General features: G+C 45.5%; 1 protein-coding gene across 1 annotated transcript in view; it reads right to left on the bottom strand.

Moving 5' to 3' along the window:
• Positions 1-16,012, bottom strand: part of LOC110508247 (collagen alpha-1(XI) chain) — a 257,758-nt gene that overhangs the window by 104,225 nt on the left and 137,521 nt on the right. Inside the window, exons 14-22 of the mRNA XM_090225286.1 lie at positions 15,222-15,278; positions 12,894-12,947; positions 12,612-12,665; positions 11,781-11,834; positions 11,515-11,568; positions 10,135-10,188; positions 9,992-10,036; positions 2,471-2,524; positions 2,128-2,172 (exon numbers count right to left, since the gene is read on the bottom strand). Coding sequence (XP_090081412.1) covers positions 2,128-2,172; positions 2,471-2,524; positions 9,992-10,036; positions 10,135-10,188; positions 11,515-11,568; positions 11,781-11,834; positions 12,612-12,665; positions 12,894-12,947; positions 15,222-15,278 — 471 coding nt within the window. The remainder of the gene's footprint in view (positions 1-2,127; positions 2,173-2,470; positions 2,525-9,991; positions 10,037-10,134; positions 10,189-11,514; positions 11,569-11,780; positions 11,835-12,611; positions 12,666-12,893; positions 12,948-15,221; positions 15,279-16,012) is intronic.

Below are 16,012 nucleotides of genomic sequence, written 5' to 3'. Positions count from 1 at the left end.
TTAAGTAGCCTAGACTAGAGTTTAAGTAGCCTAGACTACAGTTTAAGTAGCCTAGACTATAGTTTAAGTAGCCTAGACTACAGTTTAAGTAGCCTATACTACAGTTTAAGTAGCCTAGACTGCAGTTTAAGTAGCCTAGACTAGAGTTTAAGTAGCCTAGACTACAGTTTAAGTAGCCTAGACTGCAGTTTAAGTAGCCTAGACTAGAGTTTAAGTAGCCTAGACTACAGTTTAAGTAGCCTAGACTATAGTTTAAGTAGCCTAGACTAGAGTTTAAGTAGCCTAGACTACAGTTTAAGTAGCCTAGACTACAGTTTAAGTAGCCTAGACTACAGTTGAAGTAGTCTAGACTAGAGTTTAAGTAGCCTAGACTACAGTTTAAGTAGCCTAGGCTACAGTTTAAGTAGCCTAGACTAGAGTTTAAGTAGCCTAGACTACAGTTTAAGTAGCCTAGACTAGAGTTTAAGTAGCCTAGACTACAGTTGAAGTAGTCTACACAAAAAGTTTAAGTAGCCTAGACTAGAGTTTAAGTAGCCTAGACTACAGTTTAAGTAGCCTAGACAAAGAGTTTAAGTAGCCTAGACTACAGTTTAAGTAGCCTAGACTAGAGTTTAAGTAGCCTAGACTGCAGTTTAAGTAGCCTAGACTGCAGTTTAAGTAGCCTACACTAGAGTTTAAGTAGCCTAGACTACAGTTTAAGTAGCCTAGACTGCAGTTTAAGTAGCCTAGACTGCAGTTTAAGTAGCCTACACTAGAGTTTAAGTAGCCTAGACTGCAGTTTAAGTAGCCTAGACTATAGTTTAAGTAGCCTAGACTAGAGTTTAAGTAGCCTAGACTAGAGTTTAAGTAGCCTAGACTGCAGTTTAAGTAGCCTAGACTATAGTTTAAGTAGCCTACACTAGAGTTTAAGTAGCCTAGACTAGAGTTTAAGTAGCCTAGACTATAGTTTAAGTAGCCTAGACTACAGTTTAAGTAGCCTAGACTAGAGTTTAAGTAGCCTAGACTACAGTTTAAGTAGCCTAGACTAGAGTTTAAGTAGCCTAGACTGCAGTTTAAGTAGCCTAGACTGCAGTTTAAGTAGCCTAGACTGCAGTTTAAGTAGCCTAGACTACAGTTTAAGTAGCCTAGACTGCAGTTTAAGTAGCCTAGACTGCAGTTTAAGTAGCCTAGACTGCAGTTTAAGTAGCCTAGACTGCAGTTTAAGTAGCCTAGACTGCAGTTTAAGTAGCCTAGACTGCAGTTTAAGTAGCCTAGACTAGAGTCTAAGTAGCCTAGACTATACATGAACAAACTGTTGTTATGCCCTCCCCCTGGGCAACTTCCCGATACCAGCTTTGATGAAGTGGATCGAAGACATTTTCCTCTTTGACTGTTTGGATTGTGAACTCGGGAATTGTGATAAAAAAAACAACAACATTGAATATAGAGCTTCAGACAGACAGGAAATGGTTTAACAATAACAGAGCTGCCTGGAACTGTGTGTTAGTCATATCCTTGTTGAGACTATGCTGCCCCGTTCAACAAGACACAGGTCTACACAGAGGGAAGGAGGCCTTTGAGATGGTTGAGGATGTTGGTGGGGCGTGTTGTACTGTTGTTTGTTAAAGGCCCATGATTGTCCTGTGTTTTATATATAATTACACACTATGAGGTTGTAACAATACTGTGAAATTGTGAAAATGACCGTCTGCCTAGTTAGGGTTGTGTGTAGTAATATATAATGACCGTCTTCCTGGTTAGGGCTGTGTGTAGTGATGTATAATGACCGTCTTCCTGGTTAGGGCTGTGTGTGGTGATGTATAATGACCGTCTGTCTGGTTAGGGCTGTGTGTAGTGATGTATAATGACCGTCTTCCTGGTTAGGGCTGTGTGTAGTGATGTATAATGACCGTCTTCCTGGTTAGGGCTGTGTGTAGTGATGTATAATGACCGTCTGTCTGGTTAGGGCTGTGTGTAGTGATGTATAATGACCGTCTTCCTGGTCAGGGCTGTGTGTAGTGATGTATAATGATCGTCTTCCTGGTTAGGGCTGTGTGTAGTAATATATAATGACCGTCTGTCTGGTTAGGGCTGTGTGTAGTGATGTGTGTAGTGATGTATAATGAATAATCAGATACACTTTCTCACCTGGTTTCCTTTGGGACCAGCTTGGCCGTCCAGCCCAGCAAGACCCTGTGAACATATTTAAGACACGCTTAGTTTTAACAGCTTTAGCAGCATTGCAGTAGTATTGCAGTAGTATTGCAGTAGCATTACAGTAGCATTGCAGTAACATTGCAGTAAAATTGCAGTAGTATTGCAGTAGTATTGCAGTAGCATTACAGTAGTATTGCAGTAGTATTGCACTAGTATTGCAGTAGTATTGCAGTAGCATTACAGTAGTATTGCAGTAGTATTGCAGTAGCATTGCAGTAGTATTGCAGTAGCATTGCAGTAGTATTGCAGTATTGTAGAGGTACTGTATACATACACGCTGTCCACCAGTCCCAGGGGATCCTCTAGGACCAAGCAACCCTCTAGGACCCTGTAAAACAGAAACATGTACAGGTCAGAAACATAAACACACATATAAACATTACAATTCGTGTTGTTGTTGTTCGAGGGTGATTTTGCAACTACGGGGACTTTGGCATTGTTGAAAAAAATACATATGAAATACTTGTTTTCATTTTGTCAGGAACCATTAACTGGTAATGGCTGTAAACCATTTTATATTCAACAATACACATTTCCCCCCAAAACACTTTCTCCAGACGTTTTCCTATTTCTTTTGATCCATATACAGTGGGGCAAAAAAGGTATTTAGTCAGCCACCAATTGTGCAAGTTCTCCCACTTAAAAAGATGAGAGGCCTGTAAATTTCCATCATAGGTACACTTCAACTATGACAGACAAAATGAGGGAAAAAAATCCAAAAATCACATTGTAGGATTTTTTATGAATTTATTTGCAAATGATGGTGGAAAATAAGTATTTGGTCAATAACAAAAGTTTATCTCAATACTTTGTTATATACCCTTTGTTGGCAATGACAGAGGTCAAACGTTTTCTGTAAGTCTTCACAAGGTTTTCACACACTGTTGCTGGTATTTTGGCCCATTCCTCCATGCAGATCTCCTCTAGAGCAGTGATGTTTTGGGGCTGTTGCTGGGCAACACGGACTTTCAACTCCATCCAAAGATTTTCTATGGGGTTGAGATCTGGAGACTGGCTAGGCCACTCCAGGACATTGAAATGCTTCTTACGAAACCACTCCTTCGTTGCCCGGGCGGTGTGTTTGGGATCATTGTCATGCTGAAAGACCCAGCCACATTTCATCTTCAATGCCCTTGCTGATGGAAGGAGGTTTTCACTCAAAATCTCACGATACATGGCCCCATTCATTCTTTCCTTTACACAAATTAGTCGTCCTGGTCCCTTTGCAGAAAAACAGCCCCAAAGCATGATGTTTCCACCCCCATGCTTCACAATAGGTATGGTGTTCTTTGGATGCAACTCAGCGTTCTTTGTCCTCCAAACACGACGAGTTGAGTTTTTACCAAAAAGTTCTATTTTGGTTTCATCTGACCATATGAAATTCTCCCAATCTTCTTCTGGATCATCCAAATGCTCTCTAGCAAACTTCAGACGGGCCTGGACATGTACTGGCTTAAGCAGGGGGACACGTCTGGCACTGCATGATTTGAGTCCCTGGCGGCGTAGTGTGTTACTGATGGTAGGCTGTGTTACTTTGGTCCCAGCTCTCTGCAGGTCATTCACTAGGTCCCCCATGTGGTTCCGGGATTTTTGCTCACCGTTCTTGTGATCATTTTGACCCCACAGGGTGAGATCTTGCGTGGAGCCCAAGATCGAGGGAGATTATCAGTGGTTTTGTATGTCTTCCATTTCCTAAGAATTGCTCCCACAGTTGATTTCTTCAAACCAAGCTGCTTACCTATTGCAGATTCAGTCCTCCCAGCCTGGTGCAGGTCTACAATTTTGTTTCTGGTGTCCTTTGACAGCTCTTTGGTCTTGGCCATAGTGGAGTTTGGAGTGTGACTGTTTGAGGTTGTGTACATGTGTCTTTTATACTGATAACAAGTTCAAACAGGTGCCATTAATACAGTAACAAGTGGAGGACAGAGGAGCCTCTTAAAGAAGAAGTTTCAGGTCTGTGTGAGCCAGAAATCTTGCTTGTTTGTAGGTGACCAAATACTTATTTTTCACCATAATTTGCAAATAAATTTGCAAATAAATTCATTCGCTCAGTTGTGCACCGAGGCCTCCCACTCCTCTTTCTATTCTGGTTAGAGCCAGTTTGCGCTGTTCTGTGAAGGGAGTAGCACACAGCGTTGTACGAGATCTTCAGTTTCTTGACAATTTCTCGCATGGAATAACCTTCATTAGACTGATGAGTTTCAGAAGAAAGGTATTTGTTTCTGGCCATTTTGAGCCTGTAATCGAACCCACAAATGCTGATGCTCCAGATACTCAACTAGTCCAAAGAAGGACAGTTTTATTGCTTCTTTAATCGGGACAACAGTTTTCAGCTGTGCTAACATAATTACAAAAGGGTTTTCTAATGATCAATTAGCCTTTTAAAATGATAAACTTGGATTAGCTAACACAACGTGCCATTGGAATACAGGAGTGATGGTTGCTGATAATGGGCATCTTTACGCCTATGTAGATATTCCATAAAAAATCTGCCGTTTCCAGCTACAATAGTCATTTACAACATTAACAATGTCTACACTGTATTTCTGATCAATTTTATGTTATTTTAATGGACAGAACATGAGCTTTTCTTTCAAAAACAAGGACATTCCTTAGTGACCTCAAACTTTTGAACTGTTGCGTACATTGCAGGCCTCTTTTTTTGCTAACTTAAGTGGAGCCAGCAGCTCTTAAATACCAGCTGAGCCATCAGCTCTTAAATACCAGCTGAGCCAGCAGCTCTTAAATACCAGCTGAGCCATCAGCTCTTAAATACCAGCTGAGCCAGCAGCTCTTAAATACCAGCTGAGCCATCAGCTCTTAAATACCAGCTGAGCCAGCAGCTCTTAAATACCAGCTGAGCCATCAGCTCTTAAATACCAGCTGAGCCAGCAGCTCTTAAATACCAGCTGAGCCAGCAGCTCTTAAATACCAGCTGAGCCAGCAGCTCTTAAATACCAGCTGAGCCAGCAGCTCTTAAATACCAGCTGAGCCAGCAGCTCTTAAATACCAGCTGAGCCAACAGCTCTTAAATACCAGCTGGGCCAGCAGCTCTTAAATACCAGCTGAGCCAGCAGCTCTTAAATACCAGCTGGGCCAGCAGCTCTTAAATACCAGCTGGGCCAGCAGCTCTTAAATACCAGCTGGGCCACCTCATTGTTAACTTACAGAGACACCAGTCTCAGGGATGGTTAACTCCGGAAATCTCTTCAGTCACCACTGAGTTAGGTTAATCTGCTTTTATTTTTTTGCACCTCACTTGTGGAACGATCGTCAAAGCTCTCTAAAGTTGTATGAATTGGTGCCCTCTTCTTTTTTTTAAAAGTAAACAAATGAATAATAAAACATGAAATGTTTTCTCATAAATCAACCCCCCGGGGAACACAACAAAGCCTGTAGTTGCAAAATCATCAGTGGTGTTAGCAGAATGTACAGTGTCCACTGAAGCCTAGCTGAGAAATAGCAACACTGACCTCATGTGTCCATTATGGTAACTACAAGTACTTAACTGCTCACTGATCTGTATTTACTGCAGTCTTTTGTCTTTTGGACATTTGTACAATAAATAGGACAGAGAAAATTGGACCGTACAGACCAAACATTGAGGATATCTTTCTATGGTTCATATGAGGCCAGCCAGGAGGAGAATGAAGTTATCTCTCATGGGTAAAGTGAAAAAAGCTGCTTCTCAAGCTATATATCTCCTGTTTCCTATTTTCATTCCTATATATTTCCTGTGAAGAGCTATTAGATACTCCAACTCTGTCTGTCTCACACATCTCACCAAGGGAAACATTACTAATGCGATGGACAAGGCAGGAAGGAATTCCATTATGAGTCTTCAGGAGGGTAAGGAGAGGAGAAGTGGACAGAGGTAGGGAGAGGAGGGAAGTAGGGAGAGGTAGGGAGAAGAGGGAAGTAGGGGAGAAGTAGGGAGAGGAGGGAAGTAGGGAGAGGTAGGGAGAGGTAGGGAGAGGAGGGAAGTAGGGGAGAGGTAGGGAGAGGAGGGAAGTAGGGGAGAGGTAGGGAGAGGAGGGAAGTAGGGGAGAGGAGGGAGAGGAGGGAAGTAGGGGAGAGGTAGGGAGAGGAGGGAAGTAGGGGAGAGGAGGGAGAGGAGGGAAGTAGGGAGAGGAGAAGTGGACAGAGGTAGGGAGAGGAGGGAAGTAAGGGATAGGTAGGGAAGTAGGGGAGAGGTAGGGAGAGGAGGGAAGTAGGGGAGAGGTAGGGAGAGTAGGGAAGTAGGGGAGAGGAGGGAGAGGAGGGAAGTAGGGGAGAGGTAGGGAGAGGAGGGAAGTAGGGGAGAGGAGGGAGAGGAGGGAAGTAGGGGAGAGGTAGGGAGAGGAGGGAAGTAGGGGAGAGGAGGGAGAGGAGGGAAGTAGGGAGAGGAGAAGTGGACAGAGGTAGGGAGAGGAGGGAAGTAAGGGATAGGTAGGGAAGTAGGGGAGAGGTAGGGAGAGGAGGGAAGTAGGGGAGAGGTAGGGAGAGTAGGGAAGTAGGGGAGAGGAGGGAGAGGAGGGAAGTAGGGGAGAGGTAGGGAGAGGAGGGAAGTAGGGGATAGGTAGGGAAGTAGGGGAGAGGTAGGGAGAGGAGGGAAGTAGGGGAGAGGTAGGGAGAGTAGGGAAGTAGGGGAGAGGAGGGAGAGGAGGGAAGTAGGGGAGAGGAGGGAGAGGAGGGAAGTAGGGGAGAGGTAGGGAGAGGAGGGAAGTAGGGGAGAGGTAGAGAGAGGAGGGAAGTAGGGGAGAGGAGGGAGAGAAGGGAAGTAGGGGAGAGGTAGGGGGAGGTAGGGAGAGGTAGGGAGAGGAGGGAAGTAGGGGAGAGGTAGGGAGAGGAGGGAAGTAGGGGAGAGGAGGGAAGTAGGGAGAGGAGAAGTGGACAGAGGTAGGGAGAGGAGGGAAGTAAGGGATAGGTAGGGAAGTAGGGGAGAGGTAGGGAGAGGAGGGAAGTAGGGGAGAGGTAGGGAGAGTAGGGAAGTAGGGGAGAGGAGGGAGAGGAGGGAAGTAGGGGAGAGGAGGGAGAGGAGGGAAGTAGGGGAGAGGTAGGGAGAGGAGGGAAGTAGGGGAGAGGTAGAGAGAGGAGGGAAGTAGGGGAGAGGAGGGAGAGAAGGGAAGTAGGGGAGAGGTAGGGGGAGGTAGGGAGAGGTAGGGAGAGGAGGGAAGTAGGGGAGAGGTAGGGAGAGGAGGGAAGTAGGGGAGAGGAGGGAAGTAGGGAGAGGAGAAGTGGACAGAGGTAGGGAGAGGAGGGAAGTAAGGGATAGGTAGGGAAGTAGGGGAGAGGTAGGGAGAGGAGGGAAGTAGGGGAGAGGTAGGGAGAGTAGGGAAGTAGGGGAGAGGAGGGAGAGGAGGGAAGTAGGGGAGAGGTAGGGAGAGGTAGGGAGAGGTTGGGAGAGGAGGGAAGTAGGGGAGAGGAGGGAAGTAGGGGAGAGGTAGAGAAGTAGGGGAGAGGTAGGGAGAGGAGGGAAGTAGGGGAGAGGTAGAGAAGTAGGGGAGAGGAGGGAGAGGAGGGAAGTAGGGAGAGGTAGGGAGAGGTAGGGAGAGGAGGGAAGTAGGGGAGAGGTAGGGAGAGGAGGGAAGTAGGGGAGAGGAGGGAAGTAGGGGAGAGGTAGAGAAGTAGGGGAGAGGTAGGGAGAGGAGGGAAGTAGGGGAGAGGTAGGGAGAGGTAGGGAGAGGAGGGAAGTAGGGGAGAGGAGGGAAGTAGGGGAGGGGTAGGGAGAGGAGGGAAGTAGGGGAGAGGTAGGGAGAGGAGGGAAATAGGGGAGAGGATGGAGAGGAGGGAAGTAGGAGAGAGGTAGGGAAGTAGGGGAGAGGTAGGGAAGTAGGGGAGAGGTAGGGAGAGGAGGGAAGTAGAGGAGAGGAGGGAGAAGAGGGAAGTAGGGAGAGGAGAAGTGGACAGAGGTAGGGAGAGGAGGGAAGTAGGGGAGAGGTAGGGAAGTAGGGGAGAGGTAGGGAGAGGAGGGAAGTAGGGGAGAGGTAGAGAGAGGAGGGAAGTGGGGGAGAGGAGGGAGAGGAGGGAAGTAGGGGAGAGGTAGGGAGAGGTAGGGAGAGGTAGGGAGAGGTAGGGAGAGGAGGGAAGTAGGGGAGAGGTAGGGAGAGGAGGGAAGTAGGGGAGAGGAGGGAGAGGAGGGAAGTAGGGAGAGGTAGGGAGAGGAGGAAAGTAGGGGAGAGGAGGGAGAGGAGGAAAGTAGGGGAGAGGTAGGGAGAGGTAGGGAGAGGAGGGAAGTAGTGGAGAGGTAGGGAGAGGAGGGAAGTAGGGGAGAGGTAGGGAAGTAGGGGAGAGGAGGGAAGTAGGGGAGAGGAGGGAGAGGAGGAAAGTAGGGGAGAGGTAGGGAGAGGTAGGGAGAGCAGGGAAGTAGGGAGAGGTAGGGAGAGGAGGGAAGTAGGGGAGAGGTAGGGAAGTAGGGGAGAGTTTTGGAGAGGAGGGAAGTAGGGGAGAGGAGGGAGAGGAGGGAAGTAGGGGAGAGGTAGGGAGAGGAGGGAAGTGGGGGAGGGAGATTAGGGAAGTAGGGGAGGGAGAGGAGGGAAGAAGGGGAGAGGTAGGGAGAGGGGGGAAGTACGGGAGGGAGAGGAGAAGTGGGGAGAGGAGAAGAGGTGAGAGGTAGGGAGAGGAGGGAAGTAGGGGAGGGAGAGGAGGGAAGTAGGGGAGGGAGAGGAGAGAAGAGGAGAGGAGAAGTGGTGTGAGGTAAGGAGAGGTGGGAAGTGGGGAGAGGAGGGAAGTAGGGGAGGGAGAGGAGAAGTGGGGAGAGGTAGGGAGAGGAGGGAAGTAGGGAGAGGAGTGAATTAGGGAGAGGTAGGGAAAGGAGGGAAGTGGGTAGGGAGAGGAGAAAAGTAAGGGAGGGAAAAGATAAGTGGTGAGAGGTAGGGAGAGGAGGGAAGTAGGGAGAGGTAGGGAGAGGAGGGAAGTAGGGGAGGGAGAGGAGGGAAGTAGGGGAGGGAGAGGAGGGAAGTAGGGAGAGGTAGGGAGAGGAGGGAAGTAGGGGAGGGAGAGGAAAAGTTGGAAGAGGTAGGGAGAGGAGGGAAGTAGGGAGAGGTAGGGAGAGGACGGAAGTGGGGAGGGAGAGGAGGGAAGTAGGGGAGGGAGAGGAGGGAAGTAGGGAGAGGTAGGGAGAGGAGGGAAGTAGGGGAGGGAAAGGAGAAGTGGTGAGAGGTAGGGAGAGGAGGGAAGTAGGGAGAGGTAGGGAGAGGAGGGAAGTGGGGAGAGAGAGGAGAGAAGTGGGGGAGGGAAAGGAGAAGTGATGAGAGGTAGGGAGAGGAGGTAAGTGGGGAGAGGTAGGGAGAGGAGGGAAGGAGGGGAGGGAAAGGAGAGAAGAGGAAAAGTGGTAAGAGATAGCTTTGTCAATGTGAAAATATGTTTCCCATGCCAATAAAGCCCCTTAAATTGATATTGAAATTCAATTGAATTGATAAGGAGGGAAGAAAGGGAGGGGATGAAGGGTTTGGGAGAGTAGAAGTGGGGAGAAGTAGGGAGAGGAAGGAGGGGAGAGATGAGGAGGGAAGGAGAATTGTGTAGAATGCGATTGGGGAAAAGAAGGGAAGGTTGGGAGGAAAGTGCAAAGAGAGAAGGGTGGGGTCTTCTGTTTAAGTAATTGATGTAATGGGCATAGAGGGGAAGTGGGCAGGTAAGAAGTGTGTGTTGGGGAAAGGAGAGAATGTGTGTCGGGGTGAAGGAGACTGAGGTGACGTCATCTTCAACCTCTGGCCCACTATTTTCCTTGCACCTGTGCAAGTCTGTCTGAAGCATAATACTCTGATGCACAAGTCTTTATCTTTGACAATGGTATTACACATTCGAAAATACTTACACTCTCTCCAGCCAGACCCCTCTGTCCAATCTCGCCGTCCTCGCCCTGTCGAGAAGAGAGCGAAGAGAAGAGTAGGTTATTGTGGAATAGAGGGAGAGGTTTATCAGACAGCATCATGGGATGTGTAGTTTGGGGGTACTCACTCTCTGGCCATCCTCTCCTGGAGCACCTGGAGAGCCGGTGGACCCCAGCTCACCCTGCAGAGAGAGAGATGTCTTTACTGTCTTTACTCTGTCTTTTCTCTGTCTTTTCTCTGTCTTTATCTGTCTTTTCTCTGTCTTTATCTGTCTTTTCTCTGTCTTTACTCTGTCTTTATCTGTCTTTTCTCTTTCTTTATCTGTCTTTTCTCTGTCTTTCTCTGTCTTTACTCTGTCTTTTTCTGTCTTTTCTCTGTCTTTCTCTGTCTTTACCTGTCTTTTATCTGTCTTTATCTGTATTTACTGTCTTTACTCTGTCTTTATCTGTCTTGACTGTCTTGACTGTCTTTACTCTGTCTTGACCGTCATTACTCTGTCTTGACTGTCTTGACTGTCTTTACTCTGTCTTGGCTGTCTTTACTCTGTCTTGACCGTCTTTACTGTCTTTACTCTGTCTTGACTCTTTACTCTGTCTTTACTCTGTCTTTACTGTCTTGACTGTCTTGACTGTCTTTACTCTGTCTTGACCGTCTTTACTGTCTTTACTCTGTCTTTACTCTGTCTTGACCGTCTTTACTCTGTCTTGACCGTCTTTACTGTCTTTACTCTGTCTTTACTGTCTTTACTCTGTCTTTACTGTCTTTACTCTGTCTTGACACTTTACTCTGTCTTGACTCTTTACTCTGTCTTTACTCTGTCTTTACTCTGTCTCTACTGTATTTACTGTCTTGACTGTCTTGACTGTCTTTACTCTGTCTGCTCTGTCATGTTGTAATACAGGACTAGCAGGCCAGAGACCAGTCCTGTGTTTGAAAATACTCTTGCTTTGTGATCTCTGCACATTTATTTCCAGACTAGACAGAGCCCAGAATTACACAAACTACAACTCCATTTTCACTAAGGCGTTTCTCTTTACCAAAGGACAGTTTAGCCCGGTCTGGTGGATCCTCTGCCACTATAATTGGGTCAATGTTATAACGAGTTTCTAATGTCTGTCAACACTGGGGCGGTGAACGTAGGCTAAAGCACTAATGTAGACACACACACACACACACACACACACACACACACACACACACACACACACACACACACACACACACACACACTTAAATACACATCAGCCCTCTCTCTATCCTGTCCCTGCACTGATTGGACACTGCAGTTAGAGTCCAGTAATGAGTGAGTCTTGAGCTTCACAGATTGATAGCTTGGTAACAGTGATGTCATTTGAAGGTATTTTCAGACACAACTTGGACTGTCAGACGTTTGCACATATTTACAGACAGCATGCTGATTGGTAGGTTTTAGATTAACGGGCTAGCACAGTTTTGAGGCTCATCATTCGGCATCGTTCCCCAAACCACCACTCTGTGTTACACCTACCCTGTGTCCCTTCTCTCCCGGGAGACCTGGGAGCCCGTCGAAACCTCGGTCCCCCTGTACAGGTCACAGCCGGAAAACAACAACAGGAGAGGTCAACCTCACATCACACACACACGTCACATTACCACAATGTGACTAGACAAAGTTACAGTAGTTAAAGTATAGAGACTGAAGATAGTACCACATAATGATCTGTTTAATAGATCAAGTTTAGAGACTATATACATATATATTTATTGGATACCTGTAGCAGTGGTTGTACATACCTTGCCGCCTGACTCTCCTGGCATACCCCTGGCACCGTCAGCTCCGTTGCGACCCTGTGGGGAACATACCAGACGTCAGTGGAACGATACACACATACAGATGATAATGGTAATAGTAAAAATAATAATAACAATAGTAGTAATAACAATAAAAACAACAACAATAATAATAATAATAATAATATTAACAGCAACAATAACAATAATAATAACAAAAGTAATAATAGCAATAAAAACAACAACAATAATAATAGTAATATTAACAGCAACAATAACAATAATAATAACAATAATAACAGCGATAATAACAACAATAACGATAGTAATAATAATAACAGCAGCAATAACAATAATAATAACAATAATAACAACAACAATAATAATAACAATAATAACAACAATTATAATAATAACAATAATAATAATAATAATAATAACAATAATAATAACACTAATAATAATAACAATAATAATAATAATAATAATAACAATAATAATAACACTAATAATAATAACAATAATAATAATAATAATAACAATAATAATAACAACAATAATAATAACAATAATAATAATAACAATAATAACAGTTGTTGTATCAAAAGAGGTAATTGGGTTCAACTGACTTTAGAGAAAGAGACACACACACACACACACACACACACAGTTCATCTGCTGGAGGATATTTTGACAGTCTACTCTCTTCAGCTCACTATAGGCTGGCTTCAAACCTCAGCTCCCTCTGCCAGCGAGGAGTTTGCTCGCTACGACGCGTGGCGAAACACTAACACACTGTACTGACACAGCCAATCACATTAACTCTTATCTTACCCTCTTTCCTGCTTTTCCAGGTGGGCCAGTTGGACCCTGAAGACCTCTGGGACCCTACAGAGAGAGAGAGAGAGAGAGAGAGAGAGAGAGAGAGAGAGAGAGAGAGAGAGAGAGAGAGAGAGAGAGAGAAACTTTTACATAATGTAGAACATATTCATGCATTGGTTAAAAATAATAGATATTTTACCTCTTTATTCAGAGAAATCAGTCTTGCGCGCAAGTGACCTGGGTTAAACCCAGTGGGTCACATATCTTAGTAGAGGGAGCTAACATGATTCTCACCTGAGGACCGTTGTCTCCTCCGTCTCCCTTCAGTCCATTAGGTCCAGGTCCACCCTGAGGACACATCAATCAATCAATCAATCATCAGCAGTTGTCATAAAGAGCTTTACAGAAACCCAGCCTGAAATCACCAAGAGCTTTACAGATACCCAGCCTGAAATCACCAAGAGCTTTACAGAAACCCAGCCTGAAATCACCAAGAGCTTTACAGAAACCCAGCCTGAAATCACCAAGAGCTTTACAGAAACCCAGCCTGAAATCACCAAGAGCTTTACAGAAACCCAGCCTGAAATCACCAAGAGCTTTACAGAAACCCAGTCTAAAACCACAAAGGAGCACAATGGAAAAACCCAGGAAGCAACCAACAGAGGAACTAGGCACTGATGGAACCTAGAGAGGAACCAGGAACCAGGCTCTGAGGAAACCTAGAGAGGAACCAGGCTCTGAGGAAACCTAGTGAGGAACCAGGCTGAGGGAACCAAGAGAGGAAACAGGAACCAGGCTCTGAGGGAACCGAGAGAGGATCCAGGCACCAGGCTCTGAGGGAACCTAGAGAGGAACCAGTCTCTAAGGGAACCTAGAGAGAAACCAGGAACCAGGCTCTGAGGGAACCTAGAGAGGAACCAGGCTCTAAGGGAACCTAGAGAGAAACCAGGAACCAGGCTCTGAGGGAACATAGAGAGGAACCAGGCTCTAAGGGAACCTAGAGAGAAACCAGGAACCAGGCTCTGAGGGAACATAGAGAGGAACCAGGAACCAGGCACTGAGGGAACCGAGAGAGGATCCAGGCACCAGGCTCTGAGGGAACCTAGAGAGGAAACAGGCTCTGAGGGAACCTAAGGAGGAACCATGGTTCTGAGGGAACCTAGAGAGAAACCAGGAACCAGGCTCTGAGGGAACATAGAGAGAAACCAGGCTCTAAGGGAACCTAGAGAGAAACCAGGAACCAGGTTCTGAGGGAACCTAGAGAGGATCCAGGAACCAGGCTCTAAGGGAACCAAGAGAGGAACCAGGAACCAGGCACTGAGGAAACCGAGAGAGGATCCAGGAACCAGGCTCTGAGGGAACCTAGAGAGGAACCAAGCTCTGAGGGAACCTAGAGAGGAACCAGGCTCTAAGGGAACCTAGAGAGGAACCAGGCTCTAAGGGAACCTAGAGAGGAACCAGGCTCTGAGGAAACCGAGAGAGGAACCAGGAACCAGGCTCTGAGAGAACCTAGAGAGGAACCAGGCTCTGAGGGAACCTAGAGAGGAACCAAGCTCTGAGGGAACCTAGAGAGGAACCAGGCTCTAAGGGAACCTAGAGAGGAACCAGGCTCTAAGGGAACCTAGAGAGGAACCAGGCTCTGAGGAAACCGAGAGAGGAACCAGGAACCAGGCTCTGAGGGAACCTAGAGAGGAACCAGGCTCTGAGGGAACCTAGAGAGGAACCAGGCTCTAAGGGAACCTATAGAGAAACCAGGAACCAGGCTCTAAGGGAACCTAGAGAGGAACCAGGCTCTGGGGAAACCGAGAGAGGAACCAGGAACCAGGCTCTGAGGGAACCTAGAGAGGAACCTGGCCAGTCCACATGACAATACTTTAAAGGCACAGTCCATACTAAAATGTTTTTTTACCCCTTTTCTCCCCATTTGGTAGTTACAGTTTTGTCCCATCACGACAACTCCCCTAAGGACTCGGGAGAGGTGAAGGTCGAGAGTCATGCGTCCTCCGAAACACGACCCTGCCAAGCCACACTGCTTCTTGACACACTGCTCGCTTAACCCGGAAGCCAACCGCACCAATGTGTCGGAGGAAACACCGTTCAGCTGGCGACCGAAGTCAGCTTTCCGAATGCACCGTATACCTGCTCTTGTTTTGTTCAGCCTGACATTTAATTTTTTTTTTACCTTTAAATAACTAGGCAAGTCAGTTAAGAACAAAGTCTTATTTACATTGACGGCCTACCCCGGCCAAACCCGGACGATGCTGGGCCAATTGTGCGCCGCCCTATGGGACTCCCAATCACAGCCGGATGTGATTCAGTCTGGATTCAAACCAGGGACTGTAGTGATGCCTACTTGCACTGAGATGCAGTGCCTTAGACCACTGCGCCCCTCGGGAGCCCCCGGGAGCCCTCAATATGTTGCACTTAGCATAAATAATAGCTGGATGGATATAACGTGTTTCCATCAATGTTTTACACTCCATGCCAAACATACTGGCTGAACATCACATTGTGTGTGTGCGTGTGCGTGCGTGCGTGTGTGTGTGTGTGTGTGTGTGTGTGTGTGTGTGTGTGCGTGTGTGTGTGTGCGATGCCGTTGGCATGTGTGTGTGAGAGACTCACCAAAGGCCCAGATCTTCCTGACATTCCCATTGGCCCAGGAGGACCCCTCATGGAGAGCTGTGATTGGACAGAGAGCTCATCATAAACTACAGTGAGATAACAAGCCTTTTTACACAGTCCTTATACAACCCTATCCACCTGATCCAGGACCTTCCAAATCTAATCAAAGTGTATTTGTCCAAGGTGCCGAGTACAACAGGTGAACAACCTTACAGTGAAATGCTAACTTACAAGCCCTTAACCAACAATGCAGTTTGAAGATAAATAAGTGTGAAGTAAAAAATAGATCATTAAAAAATAGAGTAGTAAAAAAATAGATAAGTAAAAATAGATAAATAAAAATAGATAAGTAAAAATAGATAAGTAAAAATAGATAAATAAAAATAGATAAATAAAAATAGATAAATAAAAATAGATAAATAAAAATAGATAAGTAAAAATAGATAAGTAAAAATAGATAAATAAAAATAGATAAATAAAAATAGATAAATAAAAATAGATAAGTAAAAATAGATAAATAAAAATAGATAAGTAAAAATAGATAAATAAAAATAGATAAGTAAAAATAGATAAGTAAAAATAGATAAATAAAAATAGATAAGTAAAAATAGATAAGTAAAAATAGATAAATAAAAATAGATAAGTAAAAATAGATAAGTAAAAATAGATAAGTAAAAATAGATAAGTAAAAATAGATAAATAAAAATAGATAAATAAAAATAGATAAGTAAAAATAGATAAGTAAAAATAGATAAATAAAAATAGATAAATAAAAATAGATAAGTAAAAAT

This window comes from Oncorhynchus mykiss, chromosome 28 (genome assembly GCF_057628025.1).
Source record: "Oncorhynchus mykiss isolate SJ-2025 chromosome 28, ASM5762802v1, whole genome shotgun sequence".
Classification (NCBI taxonomy): Eukaryota; Metazoa; Chordata; class Actinopteri; order Salmoniformes; family Salmonidae; genus Oncorhynchus; species Oncorhynchus mykiss.
This window is presented reverse-complemented; position numbering and strand designations above follow the sequence as displayed.